This window comes from Agelaius phoeniceus, chromosome 8, assembly GCF_051311805.1.
Source record: "Agelaius phoeniceus isolate bAgePho1 chromosome 8, bAgePho1.hap1, whole genome shotgun sequence".
In the NCBI taxonomy this organism is placed as follows: Eukaryota; Metazoa; Chordata; class Aves; order Passeriformes; family Icteridae; genus Agelaius; species Agelaius phoeniceus.
The window spans coordinates 30,558,959-30,585,040 of NC_135272.1; the positions used below are offsets into that span (position 1 = coordinate 30,558,959).

Consider the following 26,082-nt stretch of genomic DNA (forward strand, 5'->3'; position numbering starts at 1 on the left):
TTTGAAATGTTAGAGCAAAGGTCAGAAATGCTCAGCCATTACCACAGGCTTGATTTTTCTTTTTCTCAAGCAGTCACCAGCACCTATTTCCAGTAAGTGAGCATGTAGTCATGTTTGCCAGGTGCCCACCCATCCATTACAGCACATTGTGACCTCTGGGCCATACAAACCCCACTAAAGCAGCGTGCAGAGAATCCCAGCACTACCTGGAAATCCCATCAGGTCCCTCTGCTATGGCTCTGCCCTCCTGAGTGCAGGGGCTGGTAGTGCAGTGCTGCTCACAGAGAAGGCAGAGGTTCGAGGGTGTGCACGTCTCTCCCTCCACCACAGAAGGGATCCTGCTGCTTGCCATCCATCCCTGGCCTCCCTCCCCAGCTCAGTGCAGCAAGACACACCTGCTTTGTCCAGGAGACAGTGCCTAGAGGCAGGAATAATTAGTTCATAGCTGGAGCCACACTATCACATAAGAGAAGGAGCCACAATTACAAGCAACTCACGTGGCTCACACGCAGCCCACCTTGTGCATCTCTGCTGACCCTGGAGCTGAAGAGAGCACAGGAATGGGTTTTGTCTTGGCTCCTGTCCTCCCATTTCCTAAGGAGCAGCAGGACAATAATGGATTGCACTCACCTGAGGAGATGTAGCAGAAAATGGCAGTTTCTTGAGCTCGTTCAAGTTACCAGCAGGATATTGGGATTAACATCCTGTGTACATCAGACATTATCCACATCAACTCACTCCTCACACAGGCCCCTGTCTCTGCTTTCAAAATCCCAGGCCAGGGTGATGCATGAAGTAACACAAACACTGTAAATCTGCTTATTGAGCCCTGGCTTCCTCAGAGCAGCAAGGCCAGGGAAGGAGAAGGAAAGCAGGTGGGTACCTGCTACAGGCATAGCTATGTGAGGATGCCTGTGAGAGCTAATCTAAATACATTTAGGGTTTAAATGCAAAGCTGATCAGTGAAACCACAGCAAGCTCTCATGTGATATACTCCTTTGGAGTCAAAGTAGCCATAATTCAATTTATTCATTTAGCTCATTTCCAAAAAGTAAATTAAAACTGTAGTAAATTAAATTAAAACAGCCGACAGCACCTTCACTTTGAAAATGATTGTTAACATGGACCCTGACTACTTCATACAGTAATGCAGATTATTTTTGCCTGCTAGGCCCCCCATCAGGCACATCAGCTCCCCATCCTGAAGTATTTTTACACTCTGGTCAGGGAGTCTCCAAGAGCAGGACCAAGCTGGACATGTATTTGGGTGTTTGCATGTGCTTTAGTGTGCACGTGCTCAAATCCAGGGTAAAATCCCTGCAGCTGGCAGCCTCGTTCCCAAGTGTTTGAGAAGCTAATTGTTGTAATGAGGAATTTTGGTGAAGCCTCTGCTGGGAGCTGGCCAAGCACTGCACATCTCTAAACTCTGTAAATGAATCCTTTTCACTGAACCCATGCAAATGTCACCGTTCAAAACCTGGAAGGTGTTCTTTAGTGACAGCTACAAGTATCAAGAGTTGCATAAAATGTGCAGACATGTGTGGGAGCAAGCTGGATTATAATTACCAATAAAGAAGGGGGGAAAACCCCCCAAAAATTATTTTTTTAGGCAAAACATATAATTTGCCTTTAAACCTTAGTATTGCTCCCATTACTAATACAATTTACAGACCTGGAAATCAAACTGAAGTTGTTCTGTTTTGCTGTCCTCATTCCATTTCCTCCCTCCTCTGCAAATTGTAAGAGGTTTTGCTGACCTTTCATTTGTTTGGTCTAGAACATTTTTCCTGATTATTACACTCTGCTCTCCTCTTAGCCACTGAAAATGGTGGGAGAAAAGACAACAAGACAACAATTTAAGTTTGGGACAAGTGAGCTGGGGATGGAAACAGAGCCTCTCAGGAATAAAGCAGGGAGGTGGCTTCACTCCCAGCTCTCACATCAGTCATGGCCAGGTCAAAGAAAGCACAACCAGATGTAGGTGAAACCTCAAAAATCCTGAGCCTGAAAGTGTAGAGAGGAGTTTTTCTGGAACACAGGTAGAGGTGAACTCAGGAGAACATTCCAGACGCGGTGGGGTAGAAGGACCTGCACTCAGCACGTGCCACAGAGCAGCACAGCCCTGGGATGGTGTCAGAGCCTGTCAGCCCACACAACCTCTGGGCACAGCTGCTTAGTGTTGAGATGGGGCTCAAAATGAGCTGTCCAGGCAGAAGGACCTACCTTTGGCCAGGCTGTGCCCACACACAAAGCCTTTCCCCATCCCCAGCTCTCCAAGGTGGGTTAAGTGGGCACAGAGCACTAGGACAGCTCTTGGTGGTGCAGCAGACAGTGCCCATGGCCTCTGGATGGTGGGACAGTCCCGTGGGCACATCCAGCCTGTTGGAGACACAGCTGTGCTCTCATACATCATCATTAGAGCTGCAAAGTCAAGCAGCAAAAGGAGGAATTGCCAGAATAAAGGCTGTCAGAGCAATTTTAATTCAACCTCCTGGCAGATATGCCTTCTGATGGGGTCTTTAATTACCTCATCACAGCCTACTTTTTCTTCAACAAGGCTGCTGCTTTATTCAGGGCACGATGGACAGACAGCAATTAATGAAGGGCCAGTCAATATTTTGTTCTGTCCTTTTTTCATTCAGTGTGTGGCCCCAGGCTCTATTTGCCACATGCCATCAAATCCCTGCTCTTAGAATTATTCATCTTCTTCTGAGCTTTTCTCTCATGTGTATCAGTGTAGCAATTGTGAGGTTCCCACATAGGAAAGAATTTCTTTTCCAGCATTTCTGTGAGCAGAACACCTGGGTTTTACCTACAGGAAAATATGGGGCAGACATGAGCTGCAGAATGCTCCACCAGCAAGGCCCAGGTGGGATTTCTCAGGATACCCACACTGTCTCTGTTCAAAGCCCATCTTCCCTAACCTCTGCCAAAGCTATTTAAACACTCAGGACATCTAGAATTTGAAATTCAGTGTGCCCAGAATATGAGTAACACGGACCTAGTGGATCTCAGAGAGAAAATGTCAGTGGTCTAAAGAGGGAAGATCTCTGCTGATGCTGTGCTGGAGCAGGGCTCTGTCACAGCCAGGGAGCCAGAGTGAAAGAACAGAGAAATGCTGATATGGGCAAAGGGATGAGCTTCAGGCAGTGCAAGCTGACTGGCATTTGTGAATTTTTCACCAAAAGTTCTGCTTTTCCACCTTAGTCATTCTCTGTAACAGCTGTACTCTGCTGTCTCTTAATCTCTTACAATTTTTTCACCTTTTACCAACCTCCTTTCAGAGGAGGACATTTCACACTTTCAACCCAAGAAATCTTAACCTTTCCTCTAGCACAAGTAGAAAGAGGTGAGAGCAGGACAGAGACTCTGTAAGAGCAAGAGCTCCCTGTGCCACTGGCAGCATCAAAAGGAGCCCCACTCAAATGGTTTCCAGTGAGTGCACTGGGAGTGGAACTCTCTGGTCACTGAACAGCTTAGAAAAGGAACAAGAGGAGAGGAAGGGCATGGACCTTCATTGCTGTCCAACAACCCCTTTCTGCACTGCTCTCTCCTGCTCTGTGCCCACTTCACCCACCCTTAGAGAGCTGTCTGGGTGTCCAGGACATGCTCTCTGAGCCTCTCTCAAGCACAGCTAAGTGGCAGTGCTCTCTTCTCCAGCAGCTTCTGCAGGCAGCACAGAGCTCTCTTGTGCCCTGCTAGAAATTCATGGGCCTGCTGGCTTGTCACTCCAAAGAGCATCCAGCATTTTCAGCAAGGCTTTTAATTCATTAGCTCACAGAGGAAAATATTCTAACCTTCTTGCCCTCCTCAGCTGAGTCAGTGATGCTTTCCTACCTCGCTGCAGACACATCACCTTCAGGAAAATAATTACTTAGCATGCAGTTAACAGCAGACATTATCTTTGTGATCTGGGTGTTTGTTTGGGATCACAGGGTCTCCCTGCCACGAGGACTGCAGGACACCCTGGGGTTACAGCTTCAAACCTGCCCTTCCTTTACAGGCTGTGGGAAAATCTGTGCTCACTCCAAGGGGAGCTGGGGGATGCTGGAGGGAGCTCAGTAGGAGGAAAGGGCTGAAGGGTTCTAGGAGGAGCTGGATGAGCTGTGCTGGGCTCCATCACTGGAAGAGGTTGCCCAGAAAAGCTGTGGACTCCACATCCCTGGAAGTGTTCAAGGCCAGGTTGGATGGGGCTTGAAGCAACCAGGTCTAGTGGAAGGTCCTCCATCTAGGGGATGGAACTGGATGATTAAAGTCCCTTCCAACCCAGACCAATCTGTGATTCTGTGATATGTTGATCTACAGGTGGCATTTGGGCTCCTGTAGGCAAGGACAAGTGGAATTTAACCCCGGGTCCAGCCAACCAGTTGGACTCACTTACAGGCACATAATGGCATTATACACAGAATACAGATACAGTTATTTCTTGTGACCTTGAAATAAGCTGCATTTTGGGTAGTGGAGGGTGCCCCACCTCCAGCCTCAGTCTTGTTCTGTAACCAGATCTGTTGCATGAGTTGTTGCCTCCTACTCCAGATGATCCTGATCCCATTCCCACTGAGCTGCCTGCATTGCCTGTGCTGTAGGATGGCTGCTCTCTGACAGCCTGACTGCAAGGAAAAAGCTCTTGTAAAGGTGCCTGAATTTGGGTACCAGCCCTATTTCTGACCCTCAGCTCCACCTCTCCCTTTGTGTGCCTCAATTTCCTTCTCCAAAACATGGTGATTCCAACACAAACATTTCCTTCCTTGTGGTCAGATATGCTCTGGAAGTGTTGCAGGTTGTTGCTATTTCCAGGCCTGTCATTCTAACACATTTTGGCTGCACTAATTCCCTCAAACAGAAATTGTTCTGCCTGTCCTAGTCTGGGACAAAGCAGGCAATTAGCTGTCCCTTACACGTCTATTAACTCTGCAGCTTTCTTTCAATGACTATGTGAAATCCAGTAATGTTTAAATATATTTTCATAAACTGTGGGCACAACATGTCCTGTTTCCACTAATAACCGTGCCATATAATTAGTCCTGATTACACAGATATTTAGTATCATTTTACATATTCCAGTCCTTTCCTAGTGCCACTGCCTAGCCAAGGCATATTTAAAGCTACAGCCATCTCCCTTCTGTTTCCCAGCAGTTTGCAGCAATTCCTTTTGGAGAGGATTGCAGTTAACACAGCAGCTTCAAAGAACAATTTCATTTCACTGGTGTGCAATTTAGGTGCATATATTAAAGGCATATATATATATATATATATATATGTAGGCTCTGATCGAATGTCAGGTGACAAATCCCAGGATACAAATAGAAGGCATTTATCTACTTACAGGGAAAAGCTGGTATTTGAAATCCATCAGAAAATTAACAACATGAATCTTTAAAAATCCATTCCTTAAACATCTGTTGGCTTAGGGCTGAACATTGACCGTATTTAGGATTTTACTGTGAGGAAGCTCCTCCCAAACAAAAGATCCCTCACTGCATTAGGCTCTGGTGGGGGGGACAAGAAGAATTTGCTCTGTGCAACCTGATTAGAGATGTGTATCTTTCCCTGCTGGCGTGGCTGTCTCTATAGAGATGGACATGGATATTTGATGAGATTAAAATGCTTCAGTTACCACTGTCAGTGGTTCTTTAATTTAAAATGAAGAAAGCAAACAACCATTCCTTTTGATGAGGTAACTGGATGATGCTATGGAAAAGCACTTTGCTGTCAGGTGGTAATTAGGTTCAGTAATAGTTGTGGGTTTTTAGCCTTGGAGGCTGTGGCCCCTGGGAGTCTGAGAGAAATGATACATTCAATTTCCGGAGGAGAGGAAGATGCTGGATGCTGTTCCCTGCTAACCCTGCAGGTCTCTGCAGATAAGAGCATTCAGAACTGCAGTGCTGACAATCCTCCTTGAGCCAGCCTAAACTGTGGTGTCGAGATCACAAACAGGAAAGGGAGATGGGCTCAAAGCAGGCCCAACACAGGCAGCCTGGCTCTGACCACATATATAAGGAGCTGCCAGAATGGCTGCAATGAGAGGATTTTTGAAGGCTGCAGAAGGAACTCCAGCAATTGCTCTCTGGTCTGGGCTGATATTTGTAGCATCCATCTTACACATCACTAGAAAATCTTCAGTAGGAAAGTGTTACTGTGCAAACAAGGAACATTCCCACAGCTACTCTTTTAAGGGAGGAAAAAAGAAGGAAAATCTCAAGGCTCAGCTGCCTCCCTTGCCGATTTGGAATTGCCTTTTCCATTGCAAAATATAAACTATATATATTGGTTGTGCTGTTAAGAGCTGAAACCCAAATGAAACATTCCAATTGGTCCAAATGCATTTAATTGAAATTTTTCAGTTTGGAGGCATTATTGCTGTTTTCTCAGAACAGAGGCAAATAGTGAGTATGAAACAGTTGCACAGGTTCCTGCTCTGCTCCCCTCTGGATGTTGTTCCACAGCTTTTCCAGCTCAAGGAATGCTGGTTCTCCATAAACAGCTCAGTGGTATCTCCCCTGCTCCTCACACAAGCTAAGGGACGCTGAAAGGATGCAGCTGGCCAGCACCAGAGAAGGACCAGCAGTGCTGCAGGGAGCCGAGCCTGGGCATTTCATGCTTTTGTGCCTTGCTCACCAGGGCCTGACTTCACACCCCACTTCCTTTTGGACTAGCACCCCCTGAGCTGGGTGTGGAGCTGGAGTAGGGGCTCAGAGAGAGAGGGGATCCCTGGGCAGAGTGTCCAGCTGGGCTGGCAGCAGGAGCCTGCCTCTGGCTGCCAGCACTGCAGCAGCAGCTCCGAGGGCAGGGGGAGAGCTCTGCCTCAGCACAGGCTTGCCAGTAGCTTCCTGAAGCACTGAAAAAGTTTTCACTTCCAGAATTAAAACTTTGCGAAATAAAAGCGGTTCTGATTCGCTCTCAGGAGATAAATGAAGGGTAAGTGCATTAAAGATACTGGTGTGAGATTGGTGCACAGCAGACAGAATTCAGGAAAGATATCGATATCTCCAAAATCCTCTGAATATTTTTTCAGACATAAACCAGGTATCTTTCCTGATCACAAATGCTTTATTTCCAAATGGAATTTCAATAAAATAAGCACAGTTAGACTAGCACATGTTATAAAGCTGTAATGCAGTAGCACTGAAGTTTAGTCAGGAAAGGTATTAAAAGAGCAGCCCAGCTAAAGCAAGAGAAATTGCTTTCTGACCTACCGAGTTTTAGGAGTAGGTGCTAGTGGTCCCTCCACCAAGGAGTTCAGCCTGTAGTAATCCAAGAATGTCCTGGCCACATTTCTTCCAAGCTTCATATCTGTGAGTTTTTAATTAAGGAGCATTTTCTTAATCATTAAGTGTAATAGTAATAATAATAATAATTTTAAAAAAAGAGCAGACTCTAAAGGTAAGTTATTGCTATTTAATTCAAGAGCAAGATTTACATTAACCATCCCACAGAGTTCAGTCTCCAGGCAAAAATGACTTACACTGACAGATAAGGTGGGGGTCATCTTGTTTGCTTCTTGTTTTCACAGGCAGATGCTGCATAAAAACACAGCCAGGAGGAAACAATCTCCCTTTTCCCCCACGCCTGGCTGCAGATCCCTGTGGTTCTCATGAAATAATACACTAAACAAAAGGGGCCCTCCAATTTCCACATTCAGGGAGAATAATTACCTTAAAATGCTTGGATACAGGCAGTGTTTCTGTATCCAGGATACAAGGTCAGCTACACCACGGTGTGAACCTGCCATGGACCAGTGTACTGAAGGTTGGGATTAATGCTGAAGCCCTCCACACCTTTAGCTCTGACACCCAGGGTGTCGTGGGAGCATTCACTGTTCTTTCCCTGGGTTGTATTCAGGACCTGGAATGGTGATTTTAGCACCGACCTGGAAGGACAGTAGGTTACCTTAACAAGTTCAGCAGTAACTCTGGTGTTTCTTCTTACTAGCCACGACTTCTCCTTCAGCTGACCCCTAAACCCAGCATTAGCCAGGCACTGCACATCAAAGCTGCCATGGAGACCTCAGGGGCACAGGAACCAGACCTTCCCAAAGACTCAGCTGCTTACAAAGATGTTGAATAACCTGTGGATTGCATTGAAAAATATCCCAGACAACACGTCCATGGGGTGAACCTGCTGCTCATGTGAGAAGGCAGCATTAAGCCTGCCTGTTACAGAGCAGCATCTCCTTATCATCCACGGGGTGATGTCCAGCTGGGACATATCCAGACATTATCCACAGCTGTGTTGTGGGGGCTGGAGGCTCCTTTATTTGCCTGTTTTGAGCTGATGCCTACCCAGGCTGCAGTAACCTCAGGGTGCTCCAGGGCACTGCCCCAGAGGGTGGTGGTGAGGAGCATTTCAGCAGGGCTGCTGCAGCAGCTGAGGTGTGAACAGCACCTGGGGAGTCTGAAGGGATCTCTGCATCCAACACCCAGCAGTCCAGGAGGATAAACCATTGCTGGGGTGTTTTGTGTGCGTGTATGCATGCTCTGCTTTATCAGCAGTTATCTGCTGATGTTGCCACTAGAGGAAAATTCCAGAAATGCAGCATCCCAGGGGCTTCCAGCATCACCACTGAAGACACTGGCTCCTAAATGAAGTTTTTATTACCCGCCCACTTACATTAGACACATCCAAACAAGTGGGCCTGAGACATCAGGTGCACACAGCACTGTGAGCTCTCTTTATCATTTATTTCTTTATTTATAAGGAAGGTCAAGCTGACGTGACAGTCTTTACTTCTGCAAAAATCCAGACACCAGCTCTGCTAGTGCTGCAGTCAGGTCTAGTGGCTGAGGATGACTCCTGACGTTGCTTTTCTCTCCAATGATCTTATCCTGCTTTTCCAGCTCCCACTGCTGTGCTGGGGATGGTTCCATGGATCTGTCCCTCCTGAGGGTCTGTCCTGACACACTCCTGATCCTAATACCACAAGTGCTGTGGGCACCTCTGTTCTCCTGGCCAGCAGCAGGGCAGAGCTGGAGCAGCTGGTGCTCCCAGATGTTGCCTGCATGGACAGGGAGAGGCAGCTCTGTGGACCAGCACAGGCTGTGTGGATCAGCACCAGCTGTTCCCCAGCTGTTCCCCAGCTGTTCCCCAGCTGTGGCAGTGCCCAGCCAGCTCCCCTTGCAGCCTACCAGGACTGCTGGGCAAGCCCTGCATGCAGGGAGGCTCAGAAAGTTGGAGACAGCCTGAACTTTAGCAATTCAAGGGAGGGCAGTGTTGCTCTGAAAGTGTTTGGTGATTGTTTCTGGAATTTGGGAATGGCTGGGGGCAGCCTGGTTGCTGCGGATGTGGACTCAAAGCAGTGGTGAAGGTTAAGAGTTCAGAGTAGTCTGAGGAAGAGAGGAAGACGGGGAGAAGGCTGTCAGACACTTAAGGGATTGAGAAGACTAACATGGCTTGATCTTGTAGTTTCTTTCATTTACTCGTCACTTTAAAGACATAAAGTGGTAATTGGACTCAGTAAAGTCTCGAGGACATTTTGTCAGTGGCAATCTCAGAAAGCTCCTCTGCCAGAAGTGGCCCTGCTGCCCTTTTCTCTGTCTCTCTGCACTGCTTTTGTTTGCATGGTGGGAAGCACCTGGCCTGCTGTCCTGGGGGAGGAAGCCCTTGGATGGCAGTGGGTGCAGCCCAGGAGGTGGCTCCAGCAGCTCCTGCCTTACCACCCTGCCTCAACCTGCAGGAATCCAGTTCCACTGCTGAGCTCAGATCTTAGGAACAGCTTTCTGAGGTTAAGGACAGCTAACCAGTGGAATAACCTGCCTTAGCATGTCAGGAAATCTCCAGACCAGAGCTCTTCAAGAACAGGCTAAACCCAGAGCAGACATGAATGGTTTAGGTGTAACTGGTGCTGCATGAAATTTGGGTAAGGAAACATAAAAGGGCCTCTCAGGCCACTTCACCCCATTTTCCTACAGTTCTGAACGTATTTTGCACCCCACATAGAGACCTGTTTGCTAAGATTGCCAAGAAAGGTAAGGGCATTTTGCAGAGCATGGACACAGCTGGAGAGCGTGAAGAAACTGGAAATGCAGTGCCACATGCATTCACTGAAAAGTCACAAAATGAGAATAACTTGCAGTCAGCAATGATGAAAAGAGACTCAAACCAGCATGGGATAAAAAATGTGCATGTTCTAATACTAGTCTCTCCAGCCATCCTGCCCCCTCTGCTCTGCCTGTCACTTCTGCAAGGGATGAGCGGTTTCTGTCATGGAAATCAGGCACCTGATACATAAAACCAGGGGCAGAGCATTGGTCTCTCCCTGTGACTGTCCAGTCTGGGCAAGAGCTGGCATGACTCCCTCAGCGAGTGCCAGCAGCACGTGTGTGCAGAACTGGTAGAGGAAAACAAATTAAAGCAATAACATTTGCATTTATCTGTGGTGCACGGAAGGCTCAAGCTCCACTTTGGCTTAAGGAGTATCCTGAGCACGTAAATAACAGATACTGCAACCCAAGCCCACTTCTACTGGGTGCTTTGGTCGGTTGGTTGGTTTTTAACCAGCTTCCTTTCTGCAGTCACACGTGCTGTGTGCCCACAGGAACTCCCTTCCTAGCCTGAGCTGCACTTGACAGAAGGCCATTTCCCAGCTATTCCCATCATGGGAGCTCAGCTCATACAGGACAATCAAAATGTATTTGTGAGAGTCATGTTGGAAACAGCTGGGTGTGTCCTTACCTTCACTAGCATCTGCAGCTCCCTCTGGTCTCTCTTCTTCCTCCACAGACTCATTCCTCCATACTCCATATTTCTGCTTGGAAGTGGAAACCAGTGTCCCTCCTGCAAACGCCCTTCTCACAGCATTCACTCTGTGAATGGCATCAGCAGATTTGGGGAGATTTCAGGACAGTCTGTTTATGCCCAACTCTGCCAAATTTCACAGATGTTCGGAGGTTCAAGAATCGTGCTGGGCTCTCTGCAAAACCCCGCACGTTTATGATCCCTACCATGCCCCACAGCCCAAAGCTTCCAGCCCTGGTGAGAAAGGAGCACAGAGGAGTGGGGACTCTCACAAGCCATTACTAGTTTTCAGCTGACACGATTCATTGAGCCTATTGTGAACAGTCTGCTTAAGCTCCAGCCTCTGGAAGCGCAGACAGAGCCTTGTTCTGTCTGTGCATGGAGGCAATAAAAATCTCAATTTGGAAACCAGTTAGCAGTACAAGTCATTAGGGGAGGTACTAAATGTTGCTGCTTTAATAGCTCACTGATCCTTTAATAATGTCACTGCTGCAGAGCATGGTGGCACCATTCGCTCGCTTTTGTTTTGCTTTTTGAAATTCAGGGTCATTCCACTTTCAAGTGAGTGGATTATCTCTCTTTCCTCCTTCTGCCAGACACAGCAAACTGCTTTAAATAATTAGAAAAAAGGATGGCTCCTTCAAATTCACCATCTCATTTTCATAAGGTCCAGTGTCATTGCTTTGGAACAGGAAGAGAAACCGTGATGGTGGTAAGGATTTGACAAGGGCAAAACAGTTAGCAGCCCCCACTCATCTTTGATAAGTCCTGTGGGGTCTCTGCCAAGCAGATTGGATCTCTGGTTTTATGTCTCATCTAGAGGACGGCACCTCCATCAATTTGAAACACTGCACTGGGTTATTAACTTATGGAATTCATCCAAGTTTAATCCTAAGTAGGATTTGAAATGTGACCATTCAGTCCAGAGGCACCACTGGCCAGACCCACGCAAGTCTTTTGTTTCAGACTAACAGCTTTAAGTTATCCTAAAGACAGACAGAGAGGAAGAAAAAAAAAAAAAAAGGAAAGGGAGAAAGAGGGTAAGGAAAATGAGAACAAAGAGAAAAATGAATCTTTTTAATAGCTCAAATTAAAAACCAGAAGAAGCTCTTTGTTTGACACAACTGAATTTTACAGCAAATCTCAGTCCACCACAACAACGATCCTGTTATTTATGAAAAGAGGGTTATTTTGTTTGGGAGAGTCCCAGATGACTGTGGTCAGTGAGCACACTGTCAGCTTCACACAATCTCAAGAGAAATATGGATGAGGTTTTCTCATCTGCTTATAACAGCTTCCATCAATGGATCAAACCCCTTCCTGACTCGAACAAGAGCTCTAATGGAAAATGGCATTACAGGGCTTTAAACCACCATGTTATATCATGCCAAGCCTGATCAGAGCTAGTCCTCTATTTTAGGAGAGCTGTTTTCACCAGTTACTTGCCTATTTTGTTTCACAGTGCTGACACTGCTCTCTAATAAACAGATGCTGCCCCAGTCTCATCTCATGGGGGGCCCACCCCAAGCAAAGTGTGACTGGGGCAAAATAGAGACTCTGTGGTGAAGGAGGGTGGGGAGAGGGGCTATTCCAAGGCTTTTCACCAGCATTTAATATGGTGCAAGTCTGGGTGCTGATGATGCATCCTTTCCTGGGACTCACTCCAAGGAAAAAATGTCCCCAATTCCTAGCACAGCTGTTACATATTTCAAAATCTTTATCAAAGAAGGAGGAAGCTTCTAAAATGGGAGTTTGGGGAGGAGATTGGGCTTTCCATAGCTCCAGTGTAAGAACCAGGCTCAGAGTGGGAATTACTGGGGATACCCTCTCCTGGTACTCAGCAGGTCAAACTCGAGAAACTCAGCCAGACCATGCAGCCTTAAACTCCATAAAAGCCCTCAACTGCCAACCTGGAAATAGCAAAGGGACTTTCCCCAAGGAGAGCATTTTCATTCCCAACAGCCCCAGCTCCTGATCCCAGATGGGACAGACGCTTTTGGAAGCCAAAGGTAACAGCAATGACAAGCCTTCATTTTTATTCTTCTTGTGTGTTATCAGGGGAGGAACCAGGCGGAAAGATCCCTGACCGACTATTTCAGGCTTTCAGGCCCTTTTCCTGAAATGCTTGATTGTGGTGGAAGAAATTACCAAGATGGGAGCTGTATGCTCTTCTCCCTGAGTAATCAGAGGCGTGTAATTTTCTCTCCTGCTCTGAAAGAGGAGATTGGAGAACAGGTACCTTGGAGAGCGCTGTTTTATCTGTGCTGGAGGGGCTGTGCTTGAGGACCACGCCGTGTGTCCCATGAACTCATTTCAACATCAGCCATTTCTTTTGTCCTCCTGAGCTGACCTGAAACAGGCAGATCCCACCTAACCTCTGGACATTGAGAACAGAGAAGGTGGTGGTGCTGCACAGGAGCCTGTGTGTTGGGAAGGATGAAAGTTTGTCAAGAAAGTCTCACAGATGTGTATGCTTAGCAGAAAGATTTTTAAATGTTGTGTCTGATGAAGGAATAGAGATGGATGCAACTTTTGATATAGAAGAAAAGAATTGCTGAGCCAGTCTTACTGGCTAACCAAGGAGGTAAAGGGTGTGTTAATTAGAAGGGGTTTTTATGGCTTAGAGCAAAGGATAAACCCACCTCAAACAAGAAGATGTTTTTACCAAGCAGAAAGATGGCACAGGCAAACAAGTCAGCAAAGTTGCAAGTAGAAAAAAGGTCTCAGAATTTTCCACTGCAAGAAAACTGAAAAACAACTTCTAGCTTAAACTGTAATGTACTAACTTTTAGTGATTGGAGAATAGTAACATGAATATGGTAATTACAGTAGTTATGATAGGCTGTAGATAATAGTTAAGGTATAGATTGGTTCTACTGTATTAAGATGCTCAGCAAAGAAAAGTCTATAATGCATTGTAACCACAACCAAAGGGTCTCCAGGCCTGCCTGCAGCTGGAGCTGACAGGTGAAGGCACAGGCTCTGTCACCCACGACCCTGGGCTGCTGTAACCTCTTGGATGGAATAAACTGCATTTTGGAGAGATGCCTGGAGTTCTGCATCCCTCATTTTGGCTCTTACACCTGTGGCTGGACAAACCAAGGGCTCCTGGCCCTGCTGGGGAGCTGCATTGAGGGGCAGCCAAGGCAGGAGGGGAGCAGAGTGTGGGGGAGCAGCAGTGTGCCCCAACTCTGCAGCCTGTGAGTCTGGGCACGGTGAAGGAGGTGCCCAGCTGAACCCATTCTGCTGCTGATGGGAACCTGCCCGTGACACTGAGCTGCAGAGTGGCTGCCACACGTGTGGCCATGAGAAGGGAGCACCTGGCTCAACAAAGATTCGAGACACACAGACAGATACAGGGAATTCAGGGTGTCTGAACAGGCACAGAGCAGTGAGGGCTGAGATGCCTCACTGGGAACACCTCAGGGCCACAGCCCATTGTACCTCTGCATCCACGTGCCTTCCCCAGAGCTGTGAGCATGGTTTAACAGGGACACCTCTGACTGCTGCTCCATTGTCCTCACACCATCTTCACATTGCTCCATGCAAGTGACATTTTGCCCATCTTACAGTCTCTGTACACCAGTGGGAGATGGAAATGGGCCCTCCTCTAAATGGTAATCTGGCCTAAACTATAAAATGACCAAAGAAAATGGTTTATTAAATATCTTGGCATTGCTGACTCCTGATGAGGTTTTCTCAGGGACAGAGGTCAGAGCCAAGATCACAGCTGAAAAAGGAAAAACCCTGAAAGAATGAATTTCAGCATCATTACATTTTATTTCATTAAAATATTGCAGCAGCATCACTTCGTAAATTGGTATACTGTAAAATTATGCATTTAAAACCTGATTGTAACAGCTTCTATCAAACTGTCCCAAAATTAATTTGGGCCTGAATTTACTGGTCTCATATTAATGTCTGATGGATCTTTAATAAGAGTAGCAGGAAAACATAGGATAAGTCTCTTTTGTGATTTTAACATTTCTGATCTTTGCTATTGTTTAATTCTGGTTACTTGCCAGCTCTGGGAAGGAGCCCTTGTGGATTAGCTGACCTCAGCTCTTTACACAGTCAATGAAAATTACAGAGCTGATTCTCTCTGATGTACTGAGAAGGGATGAGGACAGGGGAAGAAATTTCCAAGTGAAAATCCAGCATTCACAACCTTCTATCACTGATGAATATTCTCAAATGCACGGGGGAAAAAACAGCATGAAAAACAAAGCCTTAACAGTTGTTTTCAGCTTGGTTGGAAATCCAGGAACAGTGCAGTACTCTCCAATTGTAATTCAACCCTCCCCAAAAATACACTGGAAAATCATAAGCTGAACTCTTTGGGGATCCTCTGAGTCCCTCACGTCTCAGCTCACAAACATGACAATCCCTGTTGCTCCAGGTCTGGAAGTTCCCATTAGACATTCCACCCACTGCTTTGGGCATAACATTTACTACCACCCAAACAAAATCAGTTTCAAGATAAATGGTAGAAAGAGTGTTTCGACACACCAAAGCGTGGATAAACCATTTCTCATCTCTAAATTGCTGGAAGCTCATGAGTTGTATAAATCACAAGCAGGCATCAGTAATCTGTTGTGTGCTGCATTTTCCCTCTTCAGCTGCAGCTTCCACTGGCAGACAGGGCATAGTCAATAGCGTTGACAAGAGCAATCCTACAAAGAAGAAATTAAGAAATGGGATTGACTAAGAAATATGAGGAACTGAGAAACATGAGGGACTAAGAAACAGAAGCCTGTGTGTAGCTGGGTTTAAAGTTTTTGAGTAAAGAGAACTGAAGAGTGCTGGCAGTGATTGCAGGATTCACTGGGATTTTAGGAACCTTCCTTCCCTGTCTGGGATAGCACAGGTTCTGCAGTTGCATCTGCTCTCCAGTGTCTGAGCAGATGTAGATGACCTCCTGAAACCTACCTGAGGTCACCCAGCTGAAAAAGGAATCAGTTCAGTGGTTATTGGATTGTCTAAGTCAAGATGCCTCTTAATAGCTTGCTCAGAGAAACATTGGATTTATTCTGCTTTTAGTCAGTCTTTGTTAAGTCAAAACAAGGCACCATCTGCATTTGTAGTGGGCCAAATGCAGGGAAGGGACCACTTTTCCTCAGGAATTAGTTTAGCTCCTCTCTCAATCTATCCTGCAAGGAAAAAGGACCATGGCCTCAGAGGCTGTGCCTTTAAAAACACTTTCAGTCTCCAAGTAATAGTCATGCTTCAGTGTGTTCAGCATTTCAGCTGAGCTCAGTACAAAGTGCAGTGATTTAAAGCTGGGAGATCAGGCGGGATTCAGCAAATTCAGAATTATTTATTTCTTTAGAGCAGAAAGTCTGGCTACAGATTATTTACTGCAAATGGGTCTGTTTGGGGGAGGGGAGCAAGGCAAGAGGGTAGAGAAGGGGTGAATTGATTGATTGAAATTTTTTTTTCAATTAAAACAAGCAGTTTTTAAAAAAGATTTAATGTTTTATTGAAAACTGTAAAATAATTCAAGAGTCTGGAGCTGTACTAAGGGCAGATCATAGAGATGGGGGGAGAAAAAACAAAAATTTTATTCTGTGGAAGAAGGGAAGAAAGAAGAAAAAAAAAAGCGGGGGGAACTTTGCAATGGGAACTACCCCTGGCCAAAGCAGAGACAGGGCTCCTGCCCCCTCTGCATGGACCAGGCTGGGCTGGGGGGCAGAGAGGCTCCAGAGCAAGGGGTGGAAGTGCTCAAAGGCTCCTTGGGGGTGGCACTGAAGGCTGAGAGGACAATCAGAGCCAAATGAATTAATGCTGGAAGGAAGGGGCCTCAGGCCATGAATGCCAAGACCTCATTTCTGCCCTCACTGCTCCCTGAGACTGAAGGGCCCATCCCACTCTTGGGTTGTTGTCTGCACTAGGGGGGGCTTCCTGCCCAAATCAGGGACACACATGAGCTGGGCCAGAGCTCTCCCCACATCAGCTGGACACACCTCACCATGGGTGGCCACAACAGAGAGGTGGTGCTGGAAGGTAAGAGGAGGATTAGGGCTATTACTGGTAGGTAGAGGAACTAATGATATTTTTGTCGTTTTAGGGAAGTAAAATATTACTATAATCTCCACCACTCCTAAGTTAATTGCCTCTTTGCTAATATAATTCCCATTCCCAGATAAATTTAGCTTTTTCTAAACCCTTTGATTTTTCCTTTGTGTTCCACATTCAAGCTGGAATGCAGTGATAAGGCACTATGCATATATATATATATATATATATATATATGTATATATTTAATCTACACACACACAAATATAGTTATATATAGTCCCTGCCACAAATAACACTCCTCTGACTGCTGTCACAAAGCCCTTGCTAAAACAGCTTCTCACTCAGGCTGGGCTGTTTTCCTCCATCATGTCCCTGGGGAAGGGCTGCTGGCTGTGTCCACAGAAGGATACTGGAAAGGTCTGCAGCTCTCCCCTTCTCCCCTGCCTGTCTCTTCCCTGTGTTTCTCTGATGGGAATGAGCCATTGCCAAACTTCAGACCCACCATCTCCTGTCATTGTCACAACCACCAGCTTTCCTGGAACAGCTGGCAGTGTCCTGCTGTATGTCAGTGAAGGAGTGGCCCTTGAATTTTAAAAGGGGCATCTCAGAGGAAGTTCTTGTGAGGGAATTGAGCATTGAGTGGTGGGGCAGCTTTATAGCCACTGCCATCCTTGGTGAAATGGGGTTCACAGCAGCGTGTTTGTGACTGTAACTGAATCAGCAGCCTCTGGTTAAATTATTTTATGTGACTCTTCAATTAAACCTATCCTATTTTGCTATTGGCACAGTCTCACTCTCTGCTTATGTTGCCTATCTGTATTTCCATATTACCAACAAGGAATAATTCCAGGAGCACTGTTTGCCTCTATTCCCAAGTTCCAGTATCATCCTGGAGGAGTCTCAGTGGTGCCCAGCTCGGGTGACACAGCAGCTCCTCCCTCTCAGAGCCACACCTGGCTCTGGTGTTCACATGGAATCACTGGGGAATATCCACCCACGGGGGCCAAGGATGTTTGCTGCAGCTGTGGCCCTGGTGCAGAGGGCTGGGACTGTGTTTTCAGTGAGCAGCACCTCTGGTCCCTGCAAAGCTGCATGGGGAGCTCCCAGCTGCATCCCAGGCTCTTGTTGGAAGCAGTGTTTGCCTGCTGTAGGGACACAAAGCTCCTGAAGCTGGTTTAATTTCAGCTTCATTGTCTGGATGCTTCAAGGACATAAAAAAAGGCTGATCAGGAGGACAGAAAGTCCAAGGAAGAAAAGCTGAAAAGATTTCTGGACTTTGGGCCATGGAATAGTGATAGAAAATGTACAAGTAAGTTAAGGCTGCTGTTGAATAGGATAAACTTTTCAGCATCTGCTGGTGATGGGACAAGAAGCAATGGCCTTAATTTACAATAAAGCATATTAAGATTAGACTTAGGGGGAAGCTTTCCAGTGACAAGACTAGTGGAGCACAGGAAAAATATCTCCTGGAGAGGGAGTGACATCTGCATCTTAAGACAGAATTAGGGAAAATAGCTATGAGGCCAGAGGAAAGGAGAGTTGAACGTTTTTGAGGATGGAGGGGTCAGCAAAAGGTTGCCCTATAACTCAGTTCCTTGGGATCAGATCTTGCTGTATAGGAGCACTCTCCACCAGTTTTTTCTCAGACCTTAGTAAGGCAATTATGACAAGCCTCTGCTCCTTTTGCATGTCCAGGAAGAAGAGTAAGGGGCACAAAATGACCACTTGGTAGCCCACAAGTCCCAAAAGATCACTCTAACCAGCTCATCATTCACCACCTGCCCTGAGACTGAAAATTCAGCTCCTCTTCAAGGACACCACTGTCTTCAGCTGGATGGAATCCCAAGTCCCCTGTCCCACATTCATCTGCTCTTCACTTCTGAATTCAAACACTGCTCTTCTTTAAAAGCCTCTCTGCCTTTTGCTGATAATTAAAACATTGGTTGCACTCTGGGCTCGCTTTTCCAAGAGGTCTGGACAGCATTGCAGGCAGTTCAGACAAACAAACAACCAGACAAACAGAATCCATTAGGAGCTGCCACTGCTGACTGTCGCCCTTTCGCATACATCACAGTGAAAAGGTTAATGCTTCCCAAAAGGGGTGGGAGAGATGGGTGGAGGGAAGGGCAGGAGGGATCCAATCCTGCGAGGAGCAGATGTCAGAGATGCTCAATACCTCACAGAACGGGCTCCCCCGCCAGCAAGGCGATTGCCCATCTCTTGGCAAAGCTTCCCTTTGAGGGATCTATAATTTATTAGGGAAGGTGGAGTGCTGAATAAATTGTGCATAGAGATGAAGCAGAGATGATCACTAACTCAAATCCCTGGGAGCTTGGCATTTCCAATCTTTAGCTCCCATTTGTGTCCCCCCCGGTCCCTCCGAAGTGAGCGAGCCAAAGAGCTGAATATCGACAAAACATAATGAGCTCATTGAGATCTAAGCGCTGCAATTAGCAGGGTGGAATGGAGCAGAGGGGCTGGGAGGCAGACTGTAATTATTTATAATGTTGATAATCACTTATGTGTAGTTAAAAATATAAATACATCCCAATGCTTGATGGCATTAACCACCCTTCAATTAGCTCCGTGCCCGCTAAGTAAGCAATAGCCAGGTACCCGCAGGAGAGAGGCTGAAGGTCTCTGTCTGGTGGCTGTGCTCACACACACTGGTGGTGGGTGGGTGGAAGAAAAGCATTTAAAGAAGGTACCCCTGTGATAGCTCACACCACCACCTACTGCTGATGGAGTTGTGAAGGAGACAGCCCAGACAAGTGGCTCCTGTTCTCATGGTGGTGGATCACCCTCTGCCATCTTCTTTCCTAAATTTCATCTCCACAGGTTCTCATCCAGATGACCAGAATTTGGTCAAAGCAAGCAATGCCAGTGCAGAGAGCCCCCACTGGGGGTGAGGAGCCCTTTGCTGTGTGACCTGTGCTGCAGTCACAGAAGTACCCGTGGTGTGTTACAGGGACACTTGAACTGTCATGAGAAGCACTCAAACTCCAGCCTCACGTGCCCCTGCACTTCATGCTGTTTCTCCTGTGCCTAAACCAGCTTCTTTAAAAATAGCTTGAGTCCCTCTGTGCTGCAGATACTTCCCTGCTCCTGAAGATTTTTACTAAAAGTCATTTTTTCAACAGAGTCATCCAGTCTGGATGATTCCAGAGATGGACAATCAAAACCCTTCCTTTCTAGCAATATTCCATCTCCTTGTGGATAGCAAATCCAAATGTCTCCCTTACAAAAATATAAGGGATTTTATGAAAGATTTGGTCCAAATACAGTCATGTTTTACCAGCAAGAGGGAAGGAAGAACGAGCAATAGAAAGCAGCAAGTCTGAATTGTAGGCATGGTCTCAGGGAAGATTCCATACCTGACAGTAAGCAGAAATGACCCTTATCATCCCCATAGTGCACTCCATTGGCATAAAAGTTTTACTGGAAAACCAGATAAGAGTAAAACCACAAGAAAGGGGGAGACTGCTGTACATCAAAAAAAAAAAAAAAACCAAAAACATTTTTGTGTGGGAGAGTAGGTAAAACCACAATCTGCCTGTCCCATTGATTTCCTTCCAGGTGAAAGGAGCATTTAACACACTGAGGACTGAAACTTGGACCCTTTTCAGTGCAAATTTACAGAGGACAGCAGTGAAGGAATGGTCACTAGAGTTTAGTGAGGGAGCTTAATGAAAACATGGAAAATGTGGAAAGAAAAAAAAAAGAAAGAAAGAAAGAAAGCAACAAGAACACAAACAGACTGTGTTGCAGCTGAAAATGCTCTGAGAAAATACAGGCAGTGTTCAGTGAAACTGAAAGGGAAAAGAGCAAAACCAGAGTAAATGGAAATTGTTCAAAGATAATTGAATGTATGTCCAAGTGCTGGCGTGTGCCAGCCAGCAATAAATGCACTGCCTGTGAAAACAAGCTGGTAGGGCACAGGGAGAAACTCCTTAAAGCAAACAAGGGGAGCAAGGAGCATCTGCAAGTGGGGTGCAGGGCCAGGAATAGGGGACAAGGAATAGGGGACAAGGGATGACAGGCTGGGAAGGAGCTAGTGAGGCTGGAAATGAGGCAGAACTACATGTCTTGACCTGCATGCAAACAGGACCCCCCAGATCTACCTTGAGCATGGTGGAAATGTGAAGGACAGGCAGCTGGATCACACTGCAAGGGCAGCCTGGCAGTGGCTGGGGGAGTTGGTATTTTTGGGATTGTGTTCTGGTTGAATAACCAACCATTCATTTAGTGAGATGGTGCAGGAAATCAGTCCTTGCTCTGTACATGGCTTTGCAGGGACTGAAGCAGCTAAAAGAGAAATATACCTCAGCTATTCTAGCAGACAAAGAGCAGAGAAAGCACAAAAAGGACAGTGAGTTTCTGGGCTGTCTAGAAAAAAATCCACAGAGAGAGCAGGAATAAAAGATTCTTTCCCAAGAAATACCAAGCCGGTTCAGACCAAGCCTGACCTACTCCAACAGTCTGTCTTTGTCACCAGCCAGTGTCCAGAGGAAGAATTATAAGATTTACACCAAGGGATGAGCCCTTTCTCCCTGTGTGAGGAGCAGTCTTGCTCCTGCAGCAAGGAGCTGTCCCTGAGCTGAGCAGACAATTTAAACTGCCCCCAATTCCTTGGGCACTGACCAGGACAAACATGGCTCAGCCCTTTTCAGAACCAATTTCCCTTCCCTGTTGCCTGGAAAGCCGACCAAGACCTCATGGAACACCACACAGGCACAATTTCAAGTCCTGAATCCATCAGGTAGCACATCCTTTAAAGTGCTGTTCCCAAAGCAAAAATTAATCTAGAACTTAAGGGGCATAGAAAGCTGGTCACCACAACAAATAAAACAATACCTGCCAGTAGCAGAAACCTTTCAAAGGCTGCTGGGCTCCTCCATCTGACATAGATTAAAACCAAAGTGCAAAAGGGGATGTGATGTTTGCAACCATGAAGGAAAATGCAGCAGCACAAACAGAAAAAGGAGCCCTATCCTCACTTGGTCCATGAGAACGTGCCTGTCCTTGGTCAAACTGATGCTTGCACCAGGGGAGACAGTGCAGACACATTGTCTGGAGAGAAGACCAGGGACTAGCATCAAAAACATTTCCACCAAGATTTTCAGGGAGAAAATGCCTTTGGCCCATCTCCATTTGTACTTGCTGTGCGCTGCCTTCCTCAGAGTTCTCAGGAAATCAGTGCAGTGCTGGCTCAGCTCGCACAGCCATGGGGTGATGCCTCACTCAGGTTCAGCAGCTGCACAAGGAAACAAAGCAAGGGAGAGGAGAGAGATCCCACTGGAAGCAGATCCCCTGTCAAAGCATGGCTCTCATGAAGAACAGCCAGCAACTGAGCGGCCACCCAAGAACTGCTTGGCAAAGTAATTTTGAGCTGATGTAGCTGAGAAAATGTGGGTCTACTTGCAGATCATTTGTCAGAGTATGCCAGACTGCTCAGAAGAAACACTTGAGCTGACTGCAATTCTGGGGTGGTTTTTTTTGTTTATTTTATTTTTAATATCAAAATGACTGTGTTTTTTGTTTTCCAAAAAACGTGTTTCCAAAAAAGAGCATATGTTAGTATCAACTACTATTTAAAATATGGAGAGAAAACAAAAAGTAGGACCTTTTCAGTGGAAACAACCTCAGCATTTAAATTATTTCAATGCTACAATATTGTCTCTTCGAGGCAACCAGATAAACTCTAATTAGTTCTGACTAAAGCATCTGCTTTAGCAACACCTGGATCTACAAGCCAAGGAATCCAACAAAAAGACTTCTACTTATTTCAGTGTGCTTTGTAGAAGCTTCATGTTGGATTAACCAGTAAATTCAGTCAAAAACCCAGAGAACAAGGGTGAAATTAATTCAGGCTCCCCAAAAAGGAATGAAGGGATTCTGGCAAGCAAATTCTGAAAGAACAAAAGTGTCTAGATCCACCACCCTTTTATTTTTCTTTATCTCTTGCAGTAACCTGATGAACATGAGATGAATTTATGATGGAAGGAGCCAACTCAGCCAAGCCTACAGTGGCTCCAGAGCCTGCTATTCCTGTCCCAAGAGCCCGATTCCTTTATTGCAGTGTTTTTCATGGATGCTAAAATCCCCTTTATTCTCCTCTGAGCTGCTGTTGCCTTTGATTGTACAGAAGGGATTTCTAAATGCTTATTTACTACCATCCTCCTGTAATTCCTGCATCTGGGAAGAAAGGGAGACCAGTTCATTTTGAAACAAGATGTTCATCTTTTCGACAGCTAGCATAGACTGGGGCATCAATAAATTAAGGGTTCTAGGGATTAATTGATTGGAACAAGGTTGGTTAACTAAATGGGAACTAATCTGCTAGCAGGCAAACTGGAGCTGGGCTACATTTGTCCTCCATGAGTTTGGGCTGTGAAAATGAAAATTTGCTGATGATAGCAGAAAGGGAAAAAGGAGGTTTTTCTCCCTAAAGGAAATGTACACGGGCTCTGCTAGATCTGAAATGATATCTCGCTCAACCTCTTTTCTTTGTGAAAATCACTACTTCTGAAACAGAAATTCTAGTGAAGGGAAGATCCTATTATCAGCAGCAGTCACATTTCACAGCAATGTGATTAACTGCTGGTCACATGCTCCCCTCAGTCACCACTTGTAGACAGCTCAATAATTTTAACAAGGAAAGAAGACTGTCTTTCCCTTTCTTCCTGTCTTTCTTCCTTCCTTTCTTCCTTCCTCCCTTCCCCTCCCCTTTCCCTCTTTTCTTTCTTCCCTCCCCTCCCTTCTCCCCTTTTAGACTTCCCTTACAAGGCAGGCAGTTGAAGCTGACCCTTCAGGAAAGCCCCACCGGGACCTGGATATCACTTATCAAGTCTAAATATGCTGTCCTGGTCCAGGTTGATGTGAAGAGCGGCAGCCACGTCTCAGAAATCTCCCCCTTTCAGAACAAAACCAGTCACCTTGGTTGGGAAATACACCACTTCCATCACAGTCACACTTCAATCACCAGCCTTTCCCTTGTCTCAGCTCCTGTCCTTGGTTCGGAGTATTTACAGCCCATCTGTCTGTCTCAAACACACTTCTCACTCAAGAGGGAAATTAATCTCTCCTTCTCTCCCCTCTCTGCTTTCTCTCTCCTTCTCCCTCCCCCCCTTCCCCCAACACTTGCAATTTGCCATGAACAGCTTCCCTTTTCTCATCTAAAATTCTCGATGACTTTGAAAATTGACTGCACCCACACACCTGGGCACGGTGAGAGATAATTGATTGCATTTTTATTTCGTCTCTTCCCTAAACTGTTTTCCTTGCTAATGGCCAGTTCTCTGCAATTTTTTTTTTAAACTGACACTCAGTGTGAGGGACTGAGGCAAAGGAAGAAATAACCAGCTGCTGAATATTGTCTCTCCTGCCTCTCCAAGGAATTAAAAGCTCGATGAGTGATGAGGATCCTGCATGGAGACAGATCAGCTCTCACAGGGTCCAGGTGATAGAAAGCTTTGCAGGAGACCCTCTGGGGCTTTGCAAAGGGACATGTCCTGTAGCACAGCTAAAAGCAAAGGTCACACAGGCTTCCCAGCCACTAACTAGGGGTACCCCCACGTTTTCCTGTTCTGCTTTTAAGGCTTAAGTTACTCACTGCTCCTGCACCTTCTTTCCAAACAGAGGAGGCTCCCTCTTTTACAAACAGGGAAACTGAGGCATGGTGGAGAAGGGTGATTTCCATGAAATCTCCTGAGATTGGAGGCATTGCGGCTGCCAAAGCACAGAACTGGGAGAGAGAACATCCTTTTATGTCCATCTTGGAATCAAGTGAGGACAGAGGAACCAAATTATTTAGATATGGGCACTGACCTTGGCTCCTAAAGACTGTTAAAAATTCAGAAGTGTTTTTCAGGTAAAATATTGGCTGTGATGTCTCTGACTCAGTTTCCCCATGGTAATAGTGATAGGCCAGTTTGATGGTGAATCTGCCTCTCATCATCAGGATCTGCTGGCAGCTCTGTTATGTCTCTCAGGCTGAAAGGATATTACCAGAACATTTGCTCCCAGGAAAAAAATCTGCTTCTCTTCCCATCCTCTAACTCATCTGGGAATCTTACCCCAAAGGGTGTAGTGGAGATTATGGAGACTGAAATTAGGATGAAGGGATAAGGGATGGATTTCATAGGAGGAATGAAATGGAGTTGGTAAAAGCAAGTCAATCAGCTGAACCTAGAAGGCTGGTTAGGTGAATTCTTCCTGCTTGTGACAACCTCCTTAAGGTCTGTTTCTTGGTTAGTAAAACCTGTTCTTTGTGCTGAGAGGTGGCTTTCAGCACAGGAGTGTGCTGAGGGAAAAGCACAAGTTTCTGAGGTGTGTTGGGTCAATCCATCTGCAGCTGGAGGCCCAGCAAGACCAATCTGGAGACAGATGGCAACACAGGAGAAACCACCTCTGAAATGGCACACAGCATTTGACCCTCAAATCCTGACAGACAGATTCTGTGTATCCAAGTTGCCTGGAGAAACTGAACACACCCCTGGGCAAAATCACATTTATGTCTTACAAAAGAAGTAATAAATGGGAAAAGAAAAGGGCACAGTCCACAGTTTGAGGAAGATTATGAGCATTTCTTTTTGACAGTCTGGTTCAGCTGTGCAAGGAAAAGAGATGGGGCTCCTGAGGAGAAGGAAGGAAAAGGTCTGGATTCAGTCTGCAGGAGGCACAAGCCTCTGATTTCCATTGTATCCATGGCCAACAAGATCCTAGCACTAAAATCAGCCTTCAGCTTAATTCTGTACCTGGGTGCTATGGATTGAGAAAAAACCAGACAGAATATGCAGTCATATATGATTTCTGCAGTGCAAGATAACAGAAATCCTGTAAAGTATCTTGATTTTGCCAGATTACTTGCCAAAACCTAAAGATATTTTGGCACTATTCAGTTTAAAATATACCCTGTGCTTTAGTTCAAGCCTATAGAGCAAAACTTGATCCAAAAGAAACTTCTCCATCCACAGCTGCAGTTCTCCTACAAACTGGAGTTTGCACTTAGCTGGGCTAAGCCAATTTACCTCAAGTCTCATAAAGCCAAAGCTACTCTAACATTTTGCTAATCTGTAAGAGACAGGAACATCCTTCACTTCTAACCTTTCCAGCAAGATCAGCTGATTAGATACATCAAATACTGGTGTCAGAGATGAGCCAGAGCAGCAGCAGTGGGAAATAAGATTTAGCCCCCACCTTCATTTAATTTTTATGATCAAAATGTTTCAAAACCCAGTTATGTCCAAGGGTATCCTCAGGTTGGATGAAGGTGTCAGGCAGATACTGGACCCTTCTTTTCTCTTAGTCCATTGCAAAAGACAGAAAGAA

General features: G+C 45.9%; 1 protein-coding gene across 3 annotated transcripts in view; it reads right to left on the minus strand.

Annotated features, from left to right (window-relative positions):
• The window catches only part of LOC129124075 (BEN domain-containing protein 5), an 883,204-nt gene that overhangs the window by 4,292 nt on the left and 852,830 nt on the right, over nt 1–26,082 (minus strand). For all 3 annotated transcript variants that reach the window (XM_054638799.2, XM_077182498.1, XM_077182497.1), the window contains one exon: nt 7,197–7,293. In XM_054638799.2, the coding sequence (XP_054494774.2) occupies nt 7,197–7,293 (97 nt within the window). The remainder of the gene's footprint in view (nt 1–7,196; nt 7,294–26,082) is intronic.